The 14,614-nt window shown below is 57.0% G+C and overlaps 2 protein-coding genes across 2 annotated transcripts; one reads left to right on the forward strand and one right to left on the reverse strand.

Moving 5' to 3' along the window:
- Nucleotides 1-707: 707 nt before the first annotated feature.
- Nucleotides 708-5,815, reverse strand: TAF1C (TATA-box binding protein associated factor, RNA polymerase I subunit C; the record flags this gene model as incomplete). Its single annotated transcript, XM_084257217.1, has 14 exons — nt 708-1,696; nt 1,773-1,910; nt 1,990-2,164; nt 2,759-2,902; nt 3,062-3,197; nt 3,339-3,410; nt 3,498-3,615; nt 3,697-3,813; nt 3,928-4,166; nt 4,742-4,815; nt 4,906-4,995; nt 5,068-5,165; nt 5,361-5,442; nt 5,678-5,815. The coding sequence occupies 14 exons, from the start codon at nt 5,813-5,815 to the stop codon at nt 708-710; spliced, it is 2,610 nt and encodes an 869-aa protein (XP_084113343.1).
- A 4,686-nt stretch (nt 5,816-10,501) lies between these two features.
- Nucleotides 10,502-14,614, forward strand: ADAD2 (adenosine deaminase domain containing 2; the record flags this gene model as incomplete). The annotated part of the gene is made up of 10 exons (XM_084257251.1): nt 10,502-10,795; nt 12,225-12,365; nt 12,625-12,672; nt 12,757-12,882; nt 12,965-13,115; nt 13,199-13,366; nt 13,484-13,719; nt 13,821-14,064; nt 14,317-14,437; nt 14,510-14,614. Exons 1-10 carry the CDS (start codon nt 10,570-10,572, stop codon nt 14,612-14,614), a joined length of 1,566 nt encoding a protein of 521 aa, XP_084113377.1. The 5' UTR covers nt 10,502-10,569.

A 14,614-nucleotide genomic window follows, 5' to 3' on the forward strand; every position in this document is an offset into this window, starting at 1 on the left:
CCTCCCTGAGCTTTATAAACACCCCAAGTCCTTGTAAGTAATATGTTATGGGACTCTTTAATATCCGTACCATCGTGGGGTTTCCTTCCACCAGCTACCCGAGAAGACCACCTCGTGTCACCAACCCTCAGAAACACCAACCCTCAGAAACCTAGTAGATCTTGGGGTCCCAGACACCTTCAAGTGGGCATCACACCCCACCTCCCCGGAGAGCAGTTGCAGAACCCTGGAGAAGGCCATGCTTTAGCTAGCTAAGGGCACCCTAGTTGGAACTTGGTGATCCAAAACCATGTGCACCTGACAAGTTTATTTAATCCCTAAATGTGAGTTCAAAGCATCTATACAAAACATTAGACCCTGGTAGAAATTCCTTAAACACAAGTTAAGCAGCAGCAGCTACTGCTGGCAAGCCCCTGGCACCATGACACCCCAAAGGCTCTGTGGTGACCCCGTAGCCTGACTCAAGCCCCCACTTTCAGGCACAGCCTGACACTGACCTTCAGGACTGCTAGGGCCCTGCCAACATGCCTCTCAGAAGCATCTTTAGGTAAAAAGATAAACTAAGGGAGAAATGACCATCCTATTGTCCTGAGCTAGTCCTCACCCTGGCGTTTTAGATGTTTCCACAGTCAGAGAGACCTTCAGAGGAGAAAGGCCTGCAGCAGGCATGGCTAGTGCACAGCACGTCTCAGAGGTGGCCCAGGTTCTCAGAAGCCCATTCGGGCCTTCTTCCGGCGTGTCTGAGAGCCAGGTGGGACTGGTGTCTGCTGCCCAGAGCGGGTGGCCCCGATACTGGAGGTCTGGGAGAAGGGCACAGAAGCACGTTCCAGGGTGTTTCTTTGGAGTGACAGTTGAGGTGTGTAGTCCTGGAGGGTCTGATGCCTAGCAGGGCCCCGGACACTGGAGGTTTGGGAGGAGGGTGTACAGGCATCACCCCGGATGTCCCCTTGGAGGGGCAGCTTGGCCATATAGTCCCGGAGGGTCTGCTGCCGCTCTGATGGCACACCCCGGGCCCACAGCTCCTGGGTGAATTCCTGAGAGGGTGGGGTCAGTGGGGGCTGAGGCCTGGTTTCAAGGGGCGTCTGGTCTGGGCTGTGAGGAGGGCTGACAGCGTCAGAAAGGTCCAAACGGCCACTGAGTGAGGAGAAGGTGCTGGACAGCTGGGTCCGGCGCTTGGCCCGCTTGGTCTGTCTTCCAGGCCCCAAGCTCCCACCCTGCTGCCTCTGCCACCAGGCAGCCACCCGGCCTTCCCAGGCTGCCTCCAGACGCTCACTGAGCTCATCCTCAGGACCTGAGTCAGGAGCAGGAGGTGGCTCTGAGGTAGGGAGAGAGCCCAGGTCACTCTGCTGCAGGATCCGACCTGTAGTCATGGCGGCCCGGAGACCCTCAGGCACTTTCCCCTCAACTTCCTGATGCTCCCTGCAGCTCAGCAGGTGGCGGTGTGAAAAGGTGGGTGCAGCCCACACAGGGGGAGCCATGGGTACTTCCAGCAACTCCTTCAACCACCGGCTGCAGGAGGCCAGAGCCTGTGGGCTCCAGGAAACCGGGGGCACAGAGGCACTGGGCTCCGGATCTCCCTGAGAGACAGGGTCATTCCGGAAGCGGAAGCGCTGGTGGAAGAGATCTCCAGCCTCAGAGAGTTGGAACAGTGACAAGACTGGAGTGGATGTAGAGGGTGGGATGATGGCAGTGAGACCTGGAAAAGATAACGACAGTGACCCCCAGGTCTGAAGGAATACCATGACCCAGACCTGCTCTCCCGCTCCACGTACCTATAGTTGGTGCCATCAGCCGCTCCTGCAGTCGCCGATGACTCTTGGTTTCCAGCAGGGGAAAGGCGGAGAGGGAATCGCTCTGGGAAGGCAGACACTGGGGGGGCCCGGCCAGATGGGGTGTGGAGGCCCAGTTTCCTGGGGGAAAAACGGCTAGCTGAGGCCCTGTCCAGGCCAGGCGCTCTATCTTCTTGCATGCCCAGCTAGCCAGACTCACCTGTGATGTGCAGCAGCTGCAGCTGCCCACCCTGGCCGCCTAGGAGCAGCGGCCGTGGGCAGCCGGGCCAGGGTGCAGGCAGGATCTGGGCCAGCAGGGGAGCAGAGGGAAGGCTGTGGTTCCACTTCAGCATCGGCACCAAGGGCATGCGCTCGTCCACCAGGTAGAGCGAGAACTGGGGCCGAGGAAGAAGCAAGAGAAAGGGGTCTGATGCACTGGCTAGGCAGTAACTGATGGGACAAGCCTCAGAGGATGGCCCCTTCCAGAGCCCCAGCTGGCTCTCAGAAAGAGGTCAAAGTCCAAGTGGTGACTGCCTCTCCCAGCGTCACCGGGCAACCCTGCACAGGAGGCGTGTCCAATGGGTCACCTCAGCTGCCCTGATGGCCACACAGGGAAAGCCGAAGAGGGGTCTCGCACATAGTAGCCACCTGGCTCTCACCAGCCATCCCCACGCTCACCTGGCCCCAGAACCAAGGTGAGACAGACCCCCTTATGTCCCAGGGTCCTAGGAGGAGGTCCTCAGGCCTCCTCCCCTCTCCTAAACACAGTGGCTACCTTTGCACCGGCGATCCCAGCTTAGCCTTTCCTCGCTCCCTGAGTCCACCCCATGCAGATGTCACATCCTCACGAGGTCATTCCCACCCGCCAGTGCGCCTGGACGGTGGAGTTTGGTGACTAGTCAGCCACAGGCTCAAAAGTTTTGTCCTGGGGACGGTCTCTAGCAACATCTAAGACAGCACGGGATGGCTGGGGATGAGGCATCACTCACCTGGGTACAGATGAGATGGAGTGTAGGGTGCAGAGACTCGGGGCTGGGCTCCCCCAGGTACTGGCTTAGTAGCACTCGTTCCCCTTTCTGGCACGATGCCTCTGCCCCGCCCCGGAAGAGCAGCAGGCCACAGCCCGGTGGGCCCTGGGTAAGAAGCAGGGTCAGCCCTCCTGAAGCTCAAGTCTGCCTATAGGCCCAGGATTCACTGGCTTGGCTGCTTTTGGGGCCCTCGGGGCTCCGACCTCACCTACCCCAGGACCTGCTCCTTCCTGCTGCCGTGCCCATGACAGTCCTGCCCCTCACCTGACTGTCAATGATTTTCACTCCTGTGCGGTCGCCTACAGTCAGCACCCGAGGGTGGGCGGTGAAGTCTGCCCAACGCCAGGGAGACGGGTCCCGGAACACAAGGGTCTCAGGGTCTTTGTAGACTTGCTGGAGCCTTGGGGAGACAGGTTGAGGGGAACAAGAGATGGGGAAGCCTGGTCTAGGGTGCAGGACATGTTTCAGGAGCAGGGGCTGTAGTTCAGTGGGGGTGGATGTTGGTTTGGTGGAGGGTTTTTTGGTGAAGAAGGGACATTACCCATCCTGGGGGGTCCACAGACAGATGGCTCCCGAACGGCTGCAGACGGCCAGCTCCCCGGGCAGGTGAGGGCTACAGGGCACAAGTGTGTCTATACTGGGCATGCGTCCTTCTCCCCGACCCATCTCCCTGCAGATGAGCCCACTCAGCCTCCTTTACCTCAGATTGATCCCCGTGGCCCCCTTCTTGACCTGCAGCACCTGGAGAGGAGCCGGCTGCCCCTGCTTACTGACCTTCCAGAGGGCACAGTGGTAGTCAGAGCGAACCGCTAGCAGAGCTGAAGAGGAGATGTAGAGTGTTAGGGTCAAGGTCAGGCAGCAGGTCTGTCATGGGAGGAAGGAGGTGCCACAGGCCTTACATTCTCCCTGCACGGTGCGGGTCACTACCTGCCGCACAGGTCCTCGGAGCTGGATGTGGCCAGGGTCACCAAGGACCTGGGTATCACCTCCTTGGGTCAGATGGACCTCTTGGAAAGCTGGCATCTAGTTAAGGATAAGCATGTCAGCTCTGGTCACTGGAAGTTCCTGAAACAAAATCACCCTCCTCCACCAGAGGGAGCCAGTCGGGGAGCAGCCCAGGCCAAGGATACACAATCTGTCTAGGGCGCCACCTGAAGGATAGACCAGCTGCCCAACATGGGGTGTCCTTCCAGGTAGCCAGGCGAGCGCACCCCCTGTGAAAGCATCATCCAGCAGCAGCTGCTTCCACCGCGTGGCCAGTTCCTCATGCAGCAGCTCTCCCAGGAGAGTGGTCACTGACCTGCCCAGGATCTGGCCCGCAAGGATTGAGAACCTACGCTGTCGATGGCTCAGGAAAGCCCAGGGACACCTGACGACAAGGGAACAGCAGGCAGGTGAGGCAGTGGCAGTGGTGGGAAGGCGGTCCAAGCACCATCCCATGGGAGGCAGGCAAAGCAAATGTGATCATCTACCTAGAATGTCTTCCTTTGGGAAGCTGCGGTACCCACCCCTGGCCGGGAGCAACCCCTTGTTCCATCAATCCCCACAATGACTAGTCCACAGGAGGGCGTAACAGCCACGACATGCACGCCCACCACCTCCTGGGACTTCTCCTGCACCCCAGGAAGAACCTGGGCTGGGCTCTTTCCCAGGAGTCATAAGCCATCTTGCTGGTTTGGAAAACAGACTTGGAAACAAGATTTCTATCAAGGAATCATGCCAGATAGAGGCAGGTAAGAAAAAATAATACTAAGGTTATTTGAATATTTGGATGCGGTCATACCTGGAGCCCCTGCAAGTCCCTCCTCTCTTAGGCTAGTGCAGTTTGTCATTTTGTATAGGGAAGCAGGGTTTGCGAATGCAAAGTGGGGATCCACGTCTGGTTCCTTCCTCGTGCCCCACCAGTTAGGCCTGCCCTGCCCATCCTCTCTCACTAGCACTTGCCCCCATGGCTGGTATCCACCGAGGTCCTGGAGTAGCCTCTTCACACTGACCACTGTCTTCTTCTTAGAGCGGCTCTGCATGGAAAGACCTTGTCAAGCTCACCTAGGGCTCACCCCCAATGCAAAGTAGGAAGTTCCCTCCCGTGGCTGGCAGGGGTCACTCACCCGTGCTCCCTCCAACTTGAAATTCTCCAGCATCAGCTTCCCCAGGGGTGCAAAGGCTATGTCCCCATGGTCCCACAGGAAGCTGCTGAGCTGGGAAGGAGAGGAGGCTGGGTCACTAAGCACAGCCCCTCCCCACGACACTATGGCTGGAGGGCCACTTACCTGCTCAGTAACATCCAGCACAGCCCGGGGCTCCCGCCGGTACTGATGGCCTCCCCGGAAAAGCAGGTCCCGGGCAGATATGCCTGGATCCCAGGGATCTGAGGGAAGAGTAAGAGAAGGAATGGAGTTTGTCCCAGGGACCAGGAGAGGCCAGAGGTAGGACCAGGTGCTCCAGCTGACATGAGTTATCCAAGGACACTGGGCGCTGGGGGACAGGGCATCAGTAGGGAGAAGGGAGGCTTCAGGTGGGGAGAAAAGCAGGGGGAGCAGTTTGCAAGGAATAAAACCCTTACCAGGACCAGGTGGCAGCAAGGGAAGGGGCCCAGGCATCTCTGGCTCCCACAGCAGGTTCCTGGGCAAGTGTGGCGCTCTGCTCTGAAGAAACAGCCAAGACAACAACAGAACAATGAGCGGGTTTGGGGTTGGGCTGTGGCAAATTCCCAACCCCACTACAAGAAGGAGACATTTTCACTCAGCCTGTGTTTTAATAGATTTCTGTTAACACCCCCCCCCCAATACTGGTTAGTTTGAATGCTACAAAAGGAGGGGGGGTGCCAAGTATAAGGGGCCACCCTGGAGCAGGCAGGACTCTCCCCATTCTCACTCTCACCTCGGAGATCTGGGACGGGGACTCTGGCAGGGAGAGCTGGTCTCTCCAGCTGCACATAAAGGACAAATCAGGAACATTGCTCAGACCAAGAGGGCCGGACACAAACAACGTGGGGTGGAGGCAACTCGGGAAGTCCATCGTGTAGAGCAAGAATCACACATCACACATTCTGCCAGTAAGACTTGAATCTGCCAGTGGCATCCAGGGCTCCTGGGGAGAATGAAAAGTACCCTAAGTGGTACACTTCTTTTGGGGATGTAGATACTAAGAAACAAACGTGTAGCCCAATACCAGTTAATAAATGCTATATTCAAGCCAAGACAGAGGCCATGGAGATGCACTGAGGATGTGGTTCTAGTATTGGTGGCCGGTGGTAGCCTCGCTGAGAGGGTGGTACTTGGCACAGCTTGAAGCCAGTGAGGGAGCACTATGCAGACAACCGGGAGGAGGGCTCCAGGCAGAATGAACAGCAAGTCCTAGGGCAGTAAGTGTTTGAGAAACAACTGGGAGACCACAGAATGAACAAGGAGGAGAAGGGGGTAGGGAGTGAAATCTGACAGGTGGTAAAGGGTCAACTTTTGTCACAGATTTTACATTTATTATAGTCACATCTACACTATACTCCTCATACCCTGGGCTTCACACCTAAGATTAAACTTAAGTTCCCCTAAAATGGGGCTGAGTCTTACTCACCTCGCTTCCCACTGTCAAGTACAGTACCATCCCCCAAATGAATAAATGTATACCAAAGGTACACACATCACCTCTGTTTTTCAACTAGCCACAGCAACAATGTTGACTTAGAGCCAGCATCTGCAAACCAAGAACTACAGGCTTTATTCTCCCCTCTTTTGGAGTTCAGGAAACAGAGGTCAGTAAAGAATGACTTGTTCATGGACAAGAGTGTAATCTCCCATGCCATCCAAAATCTGATTTCTGAGCCACTAATCTCGTGTGTGTCCCAAATACCAGAATTTGCTTTCATAGAATAAGCATTCACAGAATAAGCAGTGCCTTTTCCCTTGGAACCCCACTGCACTTTATCAGCTAATTCTCTGCCTCCCCATCCCTCAACTCTGGACATCCTTGTAACCTCAGCTCTATACAAATGGCCCACCACCTGGTAAATTCCAGTCAATACTTGTCAAACGAATGGTTATGTGTATCTCAGGGCAAGTCAACCTCATTCCATCTATGGTTTCTTAGTTCCACCTCTTCCACTAGACTGCACTCTCCAAGGGACTGAGAATCCATTCCCATGTTTCCAGTGTCTGGCTGCTGTGGTTATTCTCTTTTCCATAACAGGGGAGAACAGAGGCAGGGATCAGGGTGCTCAGCAAATCCTTGTGAAAAATGCTCTTCCACAGAACTGATGGTACTCAATCAGTTAGCAGCACCCCAACTTCCCAGAGGTGCCTGTTCCCGCTCACGCACACAGCTCACCTCTGTGTCTAGGCTCCGATCACACTCATTTCCCTTGGGTTCTTTCTCATCATGCTTCTTTCACCACAGGGGCTTTGCACATCTCTCTGCTTAGGATGAGGGCCAATTGCTCCCCAAACACAAGAAAAATCCAGCTCATCCTTCAGGTTCCCAGCCAGGGAAGCCTCTCCCAGTTCCCCTGACTGTACCCTCCCACAATATCTGCATCTTTCAAAGCATGCAATACAACTAATGACATTTTAAATTTTAAATTTAAGCTGTTTGACTAAGAACTTCTCTAATCAACAGTCCTCATAAGAATAGGCCCTTCATTATCCCCAGAGCCTTGGTGGTTATCCACCCTAACAATACATACACGTAAAGTGAAACAACAAATCTAGGACTGAGCAAATGAATGAGAGGAGAAAGGAACCATACAGCTCCAAACCAACCCCGCAGGCTGGGGGCACTGGAGGAACCCAAGACCTGAGAAATGGTCTTAAAAAGCAGCCGGGGGGCCGGGGGGCCGGGGGGAGGGTGGTGGTGGAATAAGCGTCCTCGCTGTAGGCTCTCCAGGCCCCTTAGGCTCCAAGGATGAACAAATCCGCGGGGTCTGCAGCCAGGCCAGGCCGGGAACAGCAAAAGCGAGCGCGTCGCAGAGGATGGGAGAAGGGATGGAAGAGTCCCCCCTCCATCCGGCCACCGGGCCACGTCCTCCCCACCAACTTTCACGCCGTCCCCCGCAGGTCTCCCATCCAGCACGGTGTGGCACACGGTGCCTTGCATCTGCGGGCGCCTCACCACACCGTAGGAGGGGCTGCTCAAGGCCGCCTTCTCAGCGGCGGGACTGTTAGGGGGAAAGGATGTTCTGAGCTAGGACCACAGTCAGGCACCCCGTTTTGTATCGGGGCTGCCCTATAACAGGACGCCAGTCACAGCCACACAGCGGGCCCACGCGCAGGGAGCCCCTTCTCTTTTCCGTCCTCACTTACGTGACGCGGGCCTCGACGTGTTCCTCTGGGCAACTGACCTCGGCGTGACGCTCGCCTGACCCTCGCGCCACGAAGGAGCCTGAAAGTTCCACCTGAGCTCCGCGCGTGGACGCAGCTATTAACCGTCTTCCGGGCAGGGCCGGAAGCGCGCTCACGCAGACCGGAAGTTCCGCCTCCCCGCTTGGCCGTACGGGTGTTCTACAGCGCCACCTCCCGGGAGGAGGGGGAATAGCGGTGGAAGAAAAGCCGTCATTAGTATTCCTAGAAGCAAAGCCCATCAAGTTCCAAGAGTGAGTGCCAGTTTAACAAGATGCGAACCTCAAGTCTGCTTAAGTAACTTCCTATCTCACAGCACTGTTGCGTTACTGATTGTCTTTATGTCCTATGCCCATGTTTTATAAATAGGGGTGCAAGTACCCCTACTAGTGCATGCAGTTCTCCCAGTGGTCAGGCACCTGTAGTTTTAGGCAGTGGTTCTTAAATTCTACCCAGTGTCAGCATCACCTGGGATGCCAGTATTCAGTCATGAGATGTGGCTGTGTTGGTGTGAAACAGCAGTTTGCTTCTGTTTTTAATGACTGAGTTAGAGGTCATCGCATGAACATGTCACCATTCATTTACGCAGTTTCCTGATGAGGGAGTGTTTCTGTGTTGGGCGACTCGTCCAAGCCTGTGGATATGTGCAGCCCTCATTCCATTTGTGGACACCCATGCTGTCCTTTCTATCCCAGGAGTCTCATTTGCTGCTGGGCTACACACGAAAACACCAGAATCACTTTTCTTGATGCCAATATTTGAAACCTTGGGGAGGGAGGCTGAATCTGCTGCTGCTCCTCCCATGCCCCAGTGTCCACACTGCTACCCTCCTGGCTGGCACAGTCAGACCCAAATATGGGCAGCAGCAGCAGCTGCGTCTACAAGCACAGTGGAGAGAAATGGCATGTTTTCCAGCTCTCGGCTCCTGTGAGATTGAGTTAATTGAGCCTTAATTTGCAGGCCACTTCAAGGAGTTACGCGTTGCATCACAGCTGGCCCTAGGTAACTTGTCCTCATCTCCAACTTTGTCTTTTTTTTATGATTTATTTTCATTTATTTATGCATACAAGAACTGGGGTGTATGCCAGACGTGCAGGGGTGAGAGGATCCACCAGAGACAGAGTGGGGAGCAGAACAGGTGAATCTACTGAAATACACTGCTGAGGGGAAAAGCTGGGGAGACAGTTGAGGTCTGCTGCGCCATGTGGGTTAGCTCCCTGGCTGGGGATTGAACTTATGCTTCTGTGGCTGCTGATAGCTTGACAGGGCTGAGACTTAACCCCTTGTGCCACTAGGGAGGCCCTCACTTTGTCTTAATTTTATTTCTTTTTCACCACTAGCCTTTCATCTTAAAGAATTTCTGTGTTGTGGTACTGTTATGGAGCAGCCCCGATTTTAAACCAACTCAAAATTCTTTCTAGAAAAAGAAAAAAGCTAGGGGGCCAAATGGCTCATTTTTGGCTTTAAAGCACCTTCAGGTTGGCCTGGGAGAGGGGAACAGATTAGGGAGGACTGCTACAACAGACAACACCTCCATTTATGCGCTTAGGACCCCCAGGCTCAGTTAAGTGGCAGGGGGAGGGTGGGTAGGTGGGTGAGATGGAGAACTTGGGGGGCTTCCGAGGGCAGGAGCCAGTGTGTGGCATGAATTTGGGTCCCAGGCCCCTTTCCCTGGTCATCGTGTCCCCAAGACCCAGGCCACTTGAAGGTAAAGAGGATCCCAGAAGCACCTCCATTTCCTCCTACCCGGACACCAGATCCGAAGTCTCGGCCCCAGAAATGCAGTGTTAGCCCTGCAGCCACTCATCCCAAAACTCCACACCAGGCTGCCGCGGGGTGACTGGGAGTGGGGGGGTGGGGAGGAGTGGGGGGGTGGGGAGGAGTGGGGAAGTGGGGAGGGGTGGGGGGGTGAGGGGGGTGGGGGGGTCCATGGAGGGAGGGGAGGGGCGGAACTTGCCTTTCTAGTCTTTCAATTGGCTGGGCGTGATGTCGGTCACAGCTTTGTGGGCTCTGATTGGCCAAGAGCGAGGTAGGGGTGGAGCTCGCTACGCACTAGAGCCCGTGCCACGTGCTTCCCACGCGGGAGTAGCCCACGGTAAAAGGGCACCAGTCCCGCGAGATCTGACCCGCCGTCTCGGGGTCCTCACGTGTGGCCATGGCTTCTCCGGTCAGCACAGCCCCAAGCACAGAGGATAACTGCCGTAGGAAGCCCCGCCTGGCAGCCTCGCTACAGATCAGCCCCGGACCCATTCCCTGGAAGCCCTCGGCCAGCTTGGGCCAAGACCCCTGGGAGCCGGTGTCCACCCCGAGAGCGGAGGACCACAGCGGGGACAGGCAGCCTCAGGCCTTGGCGGCGGGGGATGGTGGGCCTGGGGTGGGGATCTGCATCCGGCACTGGGGGCGGCCTGGGAACGGCCTGGGGACGGGAAGGCAGGCATAGGGATGGGGAGGCCCCTCACGGTCTCTGTCCCACCTGTAGGGCCGTTGGGAGACTTCCCCGAGGAGAGGGGTAAGGAGGAGGACCAGGAGAAGGACGAGCGGGCGGAGGAAGCCGGAGGGCAGAGCCTGCAACTCAGAGACCCGCCCCCAGGCCAGGCAGAAGCCTTGCTGGTGCAGTACGCTGCCAGTCTGGGCGTCTCTCTCATCTTCCGCGAGGACCAGATGACAGGTGAGGCCAGGCGGCCTGGGCTCCTGGGGCTGACCCCAGACCAAGCAAGGGGACTGTGTCTGGACCTGACTGTGGGGTTTGAGGACCACCCCTGTGGTGAGCAGGCTGGTGCTGGAGCGTCAGCTACAACAGCCAACTGTAGCAGGTCATGGCAAGGTGAAAGCCGGCCCCACCTGAAGCCAGAGGCCCTTAAAAGACATGCTCCAGGCTACCCAGCCTTCAAGTATAACCTCCACCCGCACCCCCTTGGATCCTTAGAACCAGAATCCCTTTGGTGTGAGTTGGAACGTTTCCATTTGCAGATCAAGCAATTGCAAAATAGACCTGCTCTGTTAGAAAAGGGCCCTCCTTCCTCCAGGATCATGGGTCCCTCCAAAGGGATGGAGACCCCCGCAACTTGCAGAAAGTTGGTTGTTTCTCTGCCTTTGTTAGATACCCTCCTTCTGCAGCCCCTGTGTTCTTCTCTACAAAGTGTCATTCCTCTTCTTTACAGTACCTAAAAGGGCATGGGAAATGATTACCATTTATATCTGCAAGGTCTTTCTGTATAGCAGTCGGGAACACTGACCTTGTTTTAACTTTGCTTTCGCCCCTTGGAACAGGTCAACCGACCTTTCTGAACCTGACTTTCATCAGCTTGCTCTTTTTGATGGTCAATTACATGCAATTATGGCGGCATGCCTGTTGGAGATAACCCAGCAAGGGCCAGCCCTTGGCGCAGATGTTTCCTAACAATTTGATGATGTTACATTACATAGATCTTTGTCTTGACTGTGTCCTCTCAGTGCATCCCCTCACTCACCCAGCAATACACCAGAATCTAAATTTGAGTTCCCAGCCTTAAGCCAGACCAGTCATAGCCTCCATGGAGACGGCAAGAGAATCATTTCCCAAGCTGGTGGAAGTGGAAGCCTGTGTAAAATTACCTAAGAGTACCCTGAAGGGATGGTTCAAAAAGAGAGAAGGTATTAAAAATATCCCCAGGATCTGTTTCAGTCAGGTCTGGTAAAACAGCAGATGTGGAAGTGATTGTCAAGAAGGAAAGTAGTCTATACCCGCAGATCCCTAGAGACAGGAGGCAGGGCCTACCACCCAGGGCCACTGGGGAAGGACCGGGGAGGGTGCAGACAGAAGGGAGGGGAGAGCAGAGGCCAGAACCTTGATTGAGGTTTTCCTGGCAGGGACTAGGCAAGGGCAGGTTGGCGTGCTGAGTAAGTTTAGCATTGGCAAGTATGAATGGTTTTGGTGGGCTCTGGCTTCTAGGGGTAGTTCCTCGCTGTACGTGACCGCGGGGTGACTTAGGACACAGGGAATGTTGGCATGGTGTCTGACAGCTGTGGGAATGCACTCTAGGTTGTCTGTTACTGTATCAAAGGCACAAGATGGGGATAAAGTGCAGGGAGCTACTTCCCGGCCCTCTCCTTCCCAGATCCTGCCTTCCCTTTCTCGGTGTATGCGGAGCTGGATGGGGTCGTCTGCTCCACGGGCACTGCCAACAGCAAGACGGAAGCCAAACAGAAGGCTGCTCTCTCTGCCCTCTGCTATGTCAGGAGCCAGCTAGAGAGCCCAGGTAAGAGGGGTCAGGTGCCCCAACTGAGCCACAACTGAAGCCTGGTGCGGCAGAGACCATCTGGACATCAGGACTGGCCTGCAGGGGGCTGGGGTGGGGGACGTGAGGCGAACTCTGTCCTGGTGGGCTTTGAAGGACACCACCTGGGCATAGGGGCTTTGGGTTTCTCGGGGATGAAAATGTTCTCTTCACCCTCCCAGTGGAACTTGGCTTCCCCAAGCACCCCTGGTCACCTGTCCACCCCTTGTCTCTCTTCCAGAGCCTCTGAAGACCCCCAGCAAGCCTCCACTCACCTCCCAGAGTGTAGGTAGGTAACCCCTCTCTGACCCCATGGTGAGAGGAAGAGCATAGCCAGTGGGGCCCCAACTGCTGCCCTCTCCCCCACAAACAGAGAACATCCTGACCCACGAGCAGCGCTGCGCAGCCGTGGTCAGCACCGGCTTTGACCGCCTGGTGGAAGAGAGCTCACCGTACCGGGCCTGTAAGGGGACCGTGGCCGCTGTCATCCTGGAGAGAGGTAGGGGTTGCCCTGACCCTGCTCGGAAGGCCACAGGGGCCCTATGCCTCAGTCTAGGCCCTCTCTGCCCCTTCCCTCACAGAGGTCCCCGGCGCCAAGGGCCATGCCAAGGAGATCTATGAGCTGGTGGCATTGGGCACAGGCAGCAGCAGCTGTCCCGGCCGACTGGCATTCTCAGGCCGGAAGCTCCATGACTGTCACGCCCTGGTGGTGGCCCGGCGGGCCCTGCTGAGGTGAGCGGTAGGCTGGTGGGTGCTCTGCCATAGCACCCTAAGGTTGTGGCAGCCCCCAACTGCTCATCCACCGCCCCTCCCAGGTTCTTGTTCAGGCAGCTCCTGCTGGCCACGCAGGGTGGCCCTAAGGGCAAGGAGCGGTCCGTGCTGGCCCCCCAGCCCGGGCCCGGGCCCCCCTTTGCCCTCAAGCCTCGGATCTTCCTGCACCTCTACATCAGCAACACCCCCAAGGGAGCTGCCCACGACATCTGGTATGTGACAAGCCCCCCACGGCGACGTTGGCTTCCCTAGATGGCAAAGGGCAGTGTCAGGGTGGGGGTTGTCAGAGAAGTGGCCCTGACTCTCATGCCCCTGCTCCTCCCCTGCAGCCTCCCACAATCCTTGTCCGTGGAAGACAGCGTCCAGCAAAGCCCTGCCTTGCGCCTGCAGGCCCATGTGCTTGGGGAGCTGAAGCCCGTGTGCTACCTGGCCCCTGCACTGCTTCACACCCACGTGGGCTGCCTGTCGGCCAGTGACAAGCTGGCACGCTGGGCTGTGCTGGGGCTCGGCGGTGCCCTGCTGGCCCACTTCCTGCCTCCCCTCTACGCCACCAGCCTGGTCCTGGGTTAGGGCCTGAGGGCCGGGGCGGTGGGAGGTGGGCTCCGGGTGGGATGTAGAAGAGGGTGGAAGCAACTCAGACTGTGTCCTTTGCCTTCTGCCCCACAGCGGACCCCTGCCACGATCCCCCCACTCTGAAAAGGGCCATCCACACTCGGCCCACCCTAGACAGGGTGTCAGGGCCAGGCCTGCCACTTCCCTACAGTCGCACCACATTGCACCTGTTTGCGGGGCCCCTCGTGGCCCCCTCTGACCCCATCCCCAGCACCTGCCAAGGCCTGAGCCTCAACTGGAGCCTGGGGGACTCTGATGTCGAGGTTGTGGACGTGGTCACTGGGCGTGTGAAGGAAGAGTGAGGAGGGTCCCGGGACCGGCTGAGGAGGGGGTTGGAGGGTGATGGGTCCCCATCTCCCTGCCCCTGGTCTGGGCTTGCATTCTCACCACAGCTCAGCCCACTGGCAGCTCCGTGTCTGGCCAGTGGCCCCATCAGCCTCTGTGTGGTAACCTCTCGGGTGGTCGTGGCGTGAGGGAGGTGGGGGAGTGGCCTGTCTTTCAGGCCTGCCTCCCCATCTCTGATCTGCTGTCCTTGCCTCTTCATCTCCAGTGTGGCCCTTGGGCCACCCTCCCGCCTCTGCAAAGCAGCCTTTCTTCGGGCCTTCCGCCAGGCTGCCCAGGCTCTTGGGAAGCCCCACCTCCTGGCCCTGAGCACCTATGAGGCGGCCAAGGTGAGCCCCTCCCCACCTCAGCCCTCTCTCCACCGCTGCCAGCACCTGGCTCACCCTGTACTCTCTCCCTAGGCTGGGCCCTACCAGGATGCCCGCCAGCAGCTGTCTCTCCTCCTGGACCAGCAGGGCCTGGGAGCTTGGCCTTCCAAGTCATTGGTGGGCAAGTTCAGAAACTAA

Source organism: Talpa europaea (assembly GCF_964194135.1).
Source record: "Talpa europaea genome assembly, chromosome: 16".
NCBI lineage: Eukaryota > Metazoa > Chordata > Mammalia > Eulipotyphla > Talpidae > Talpa > Talpa europaea.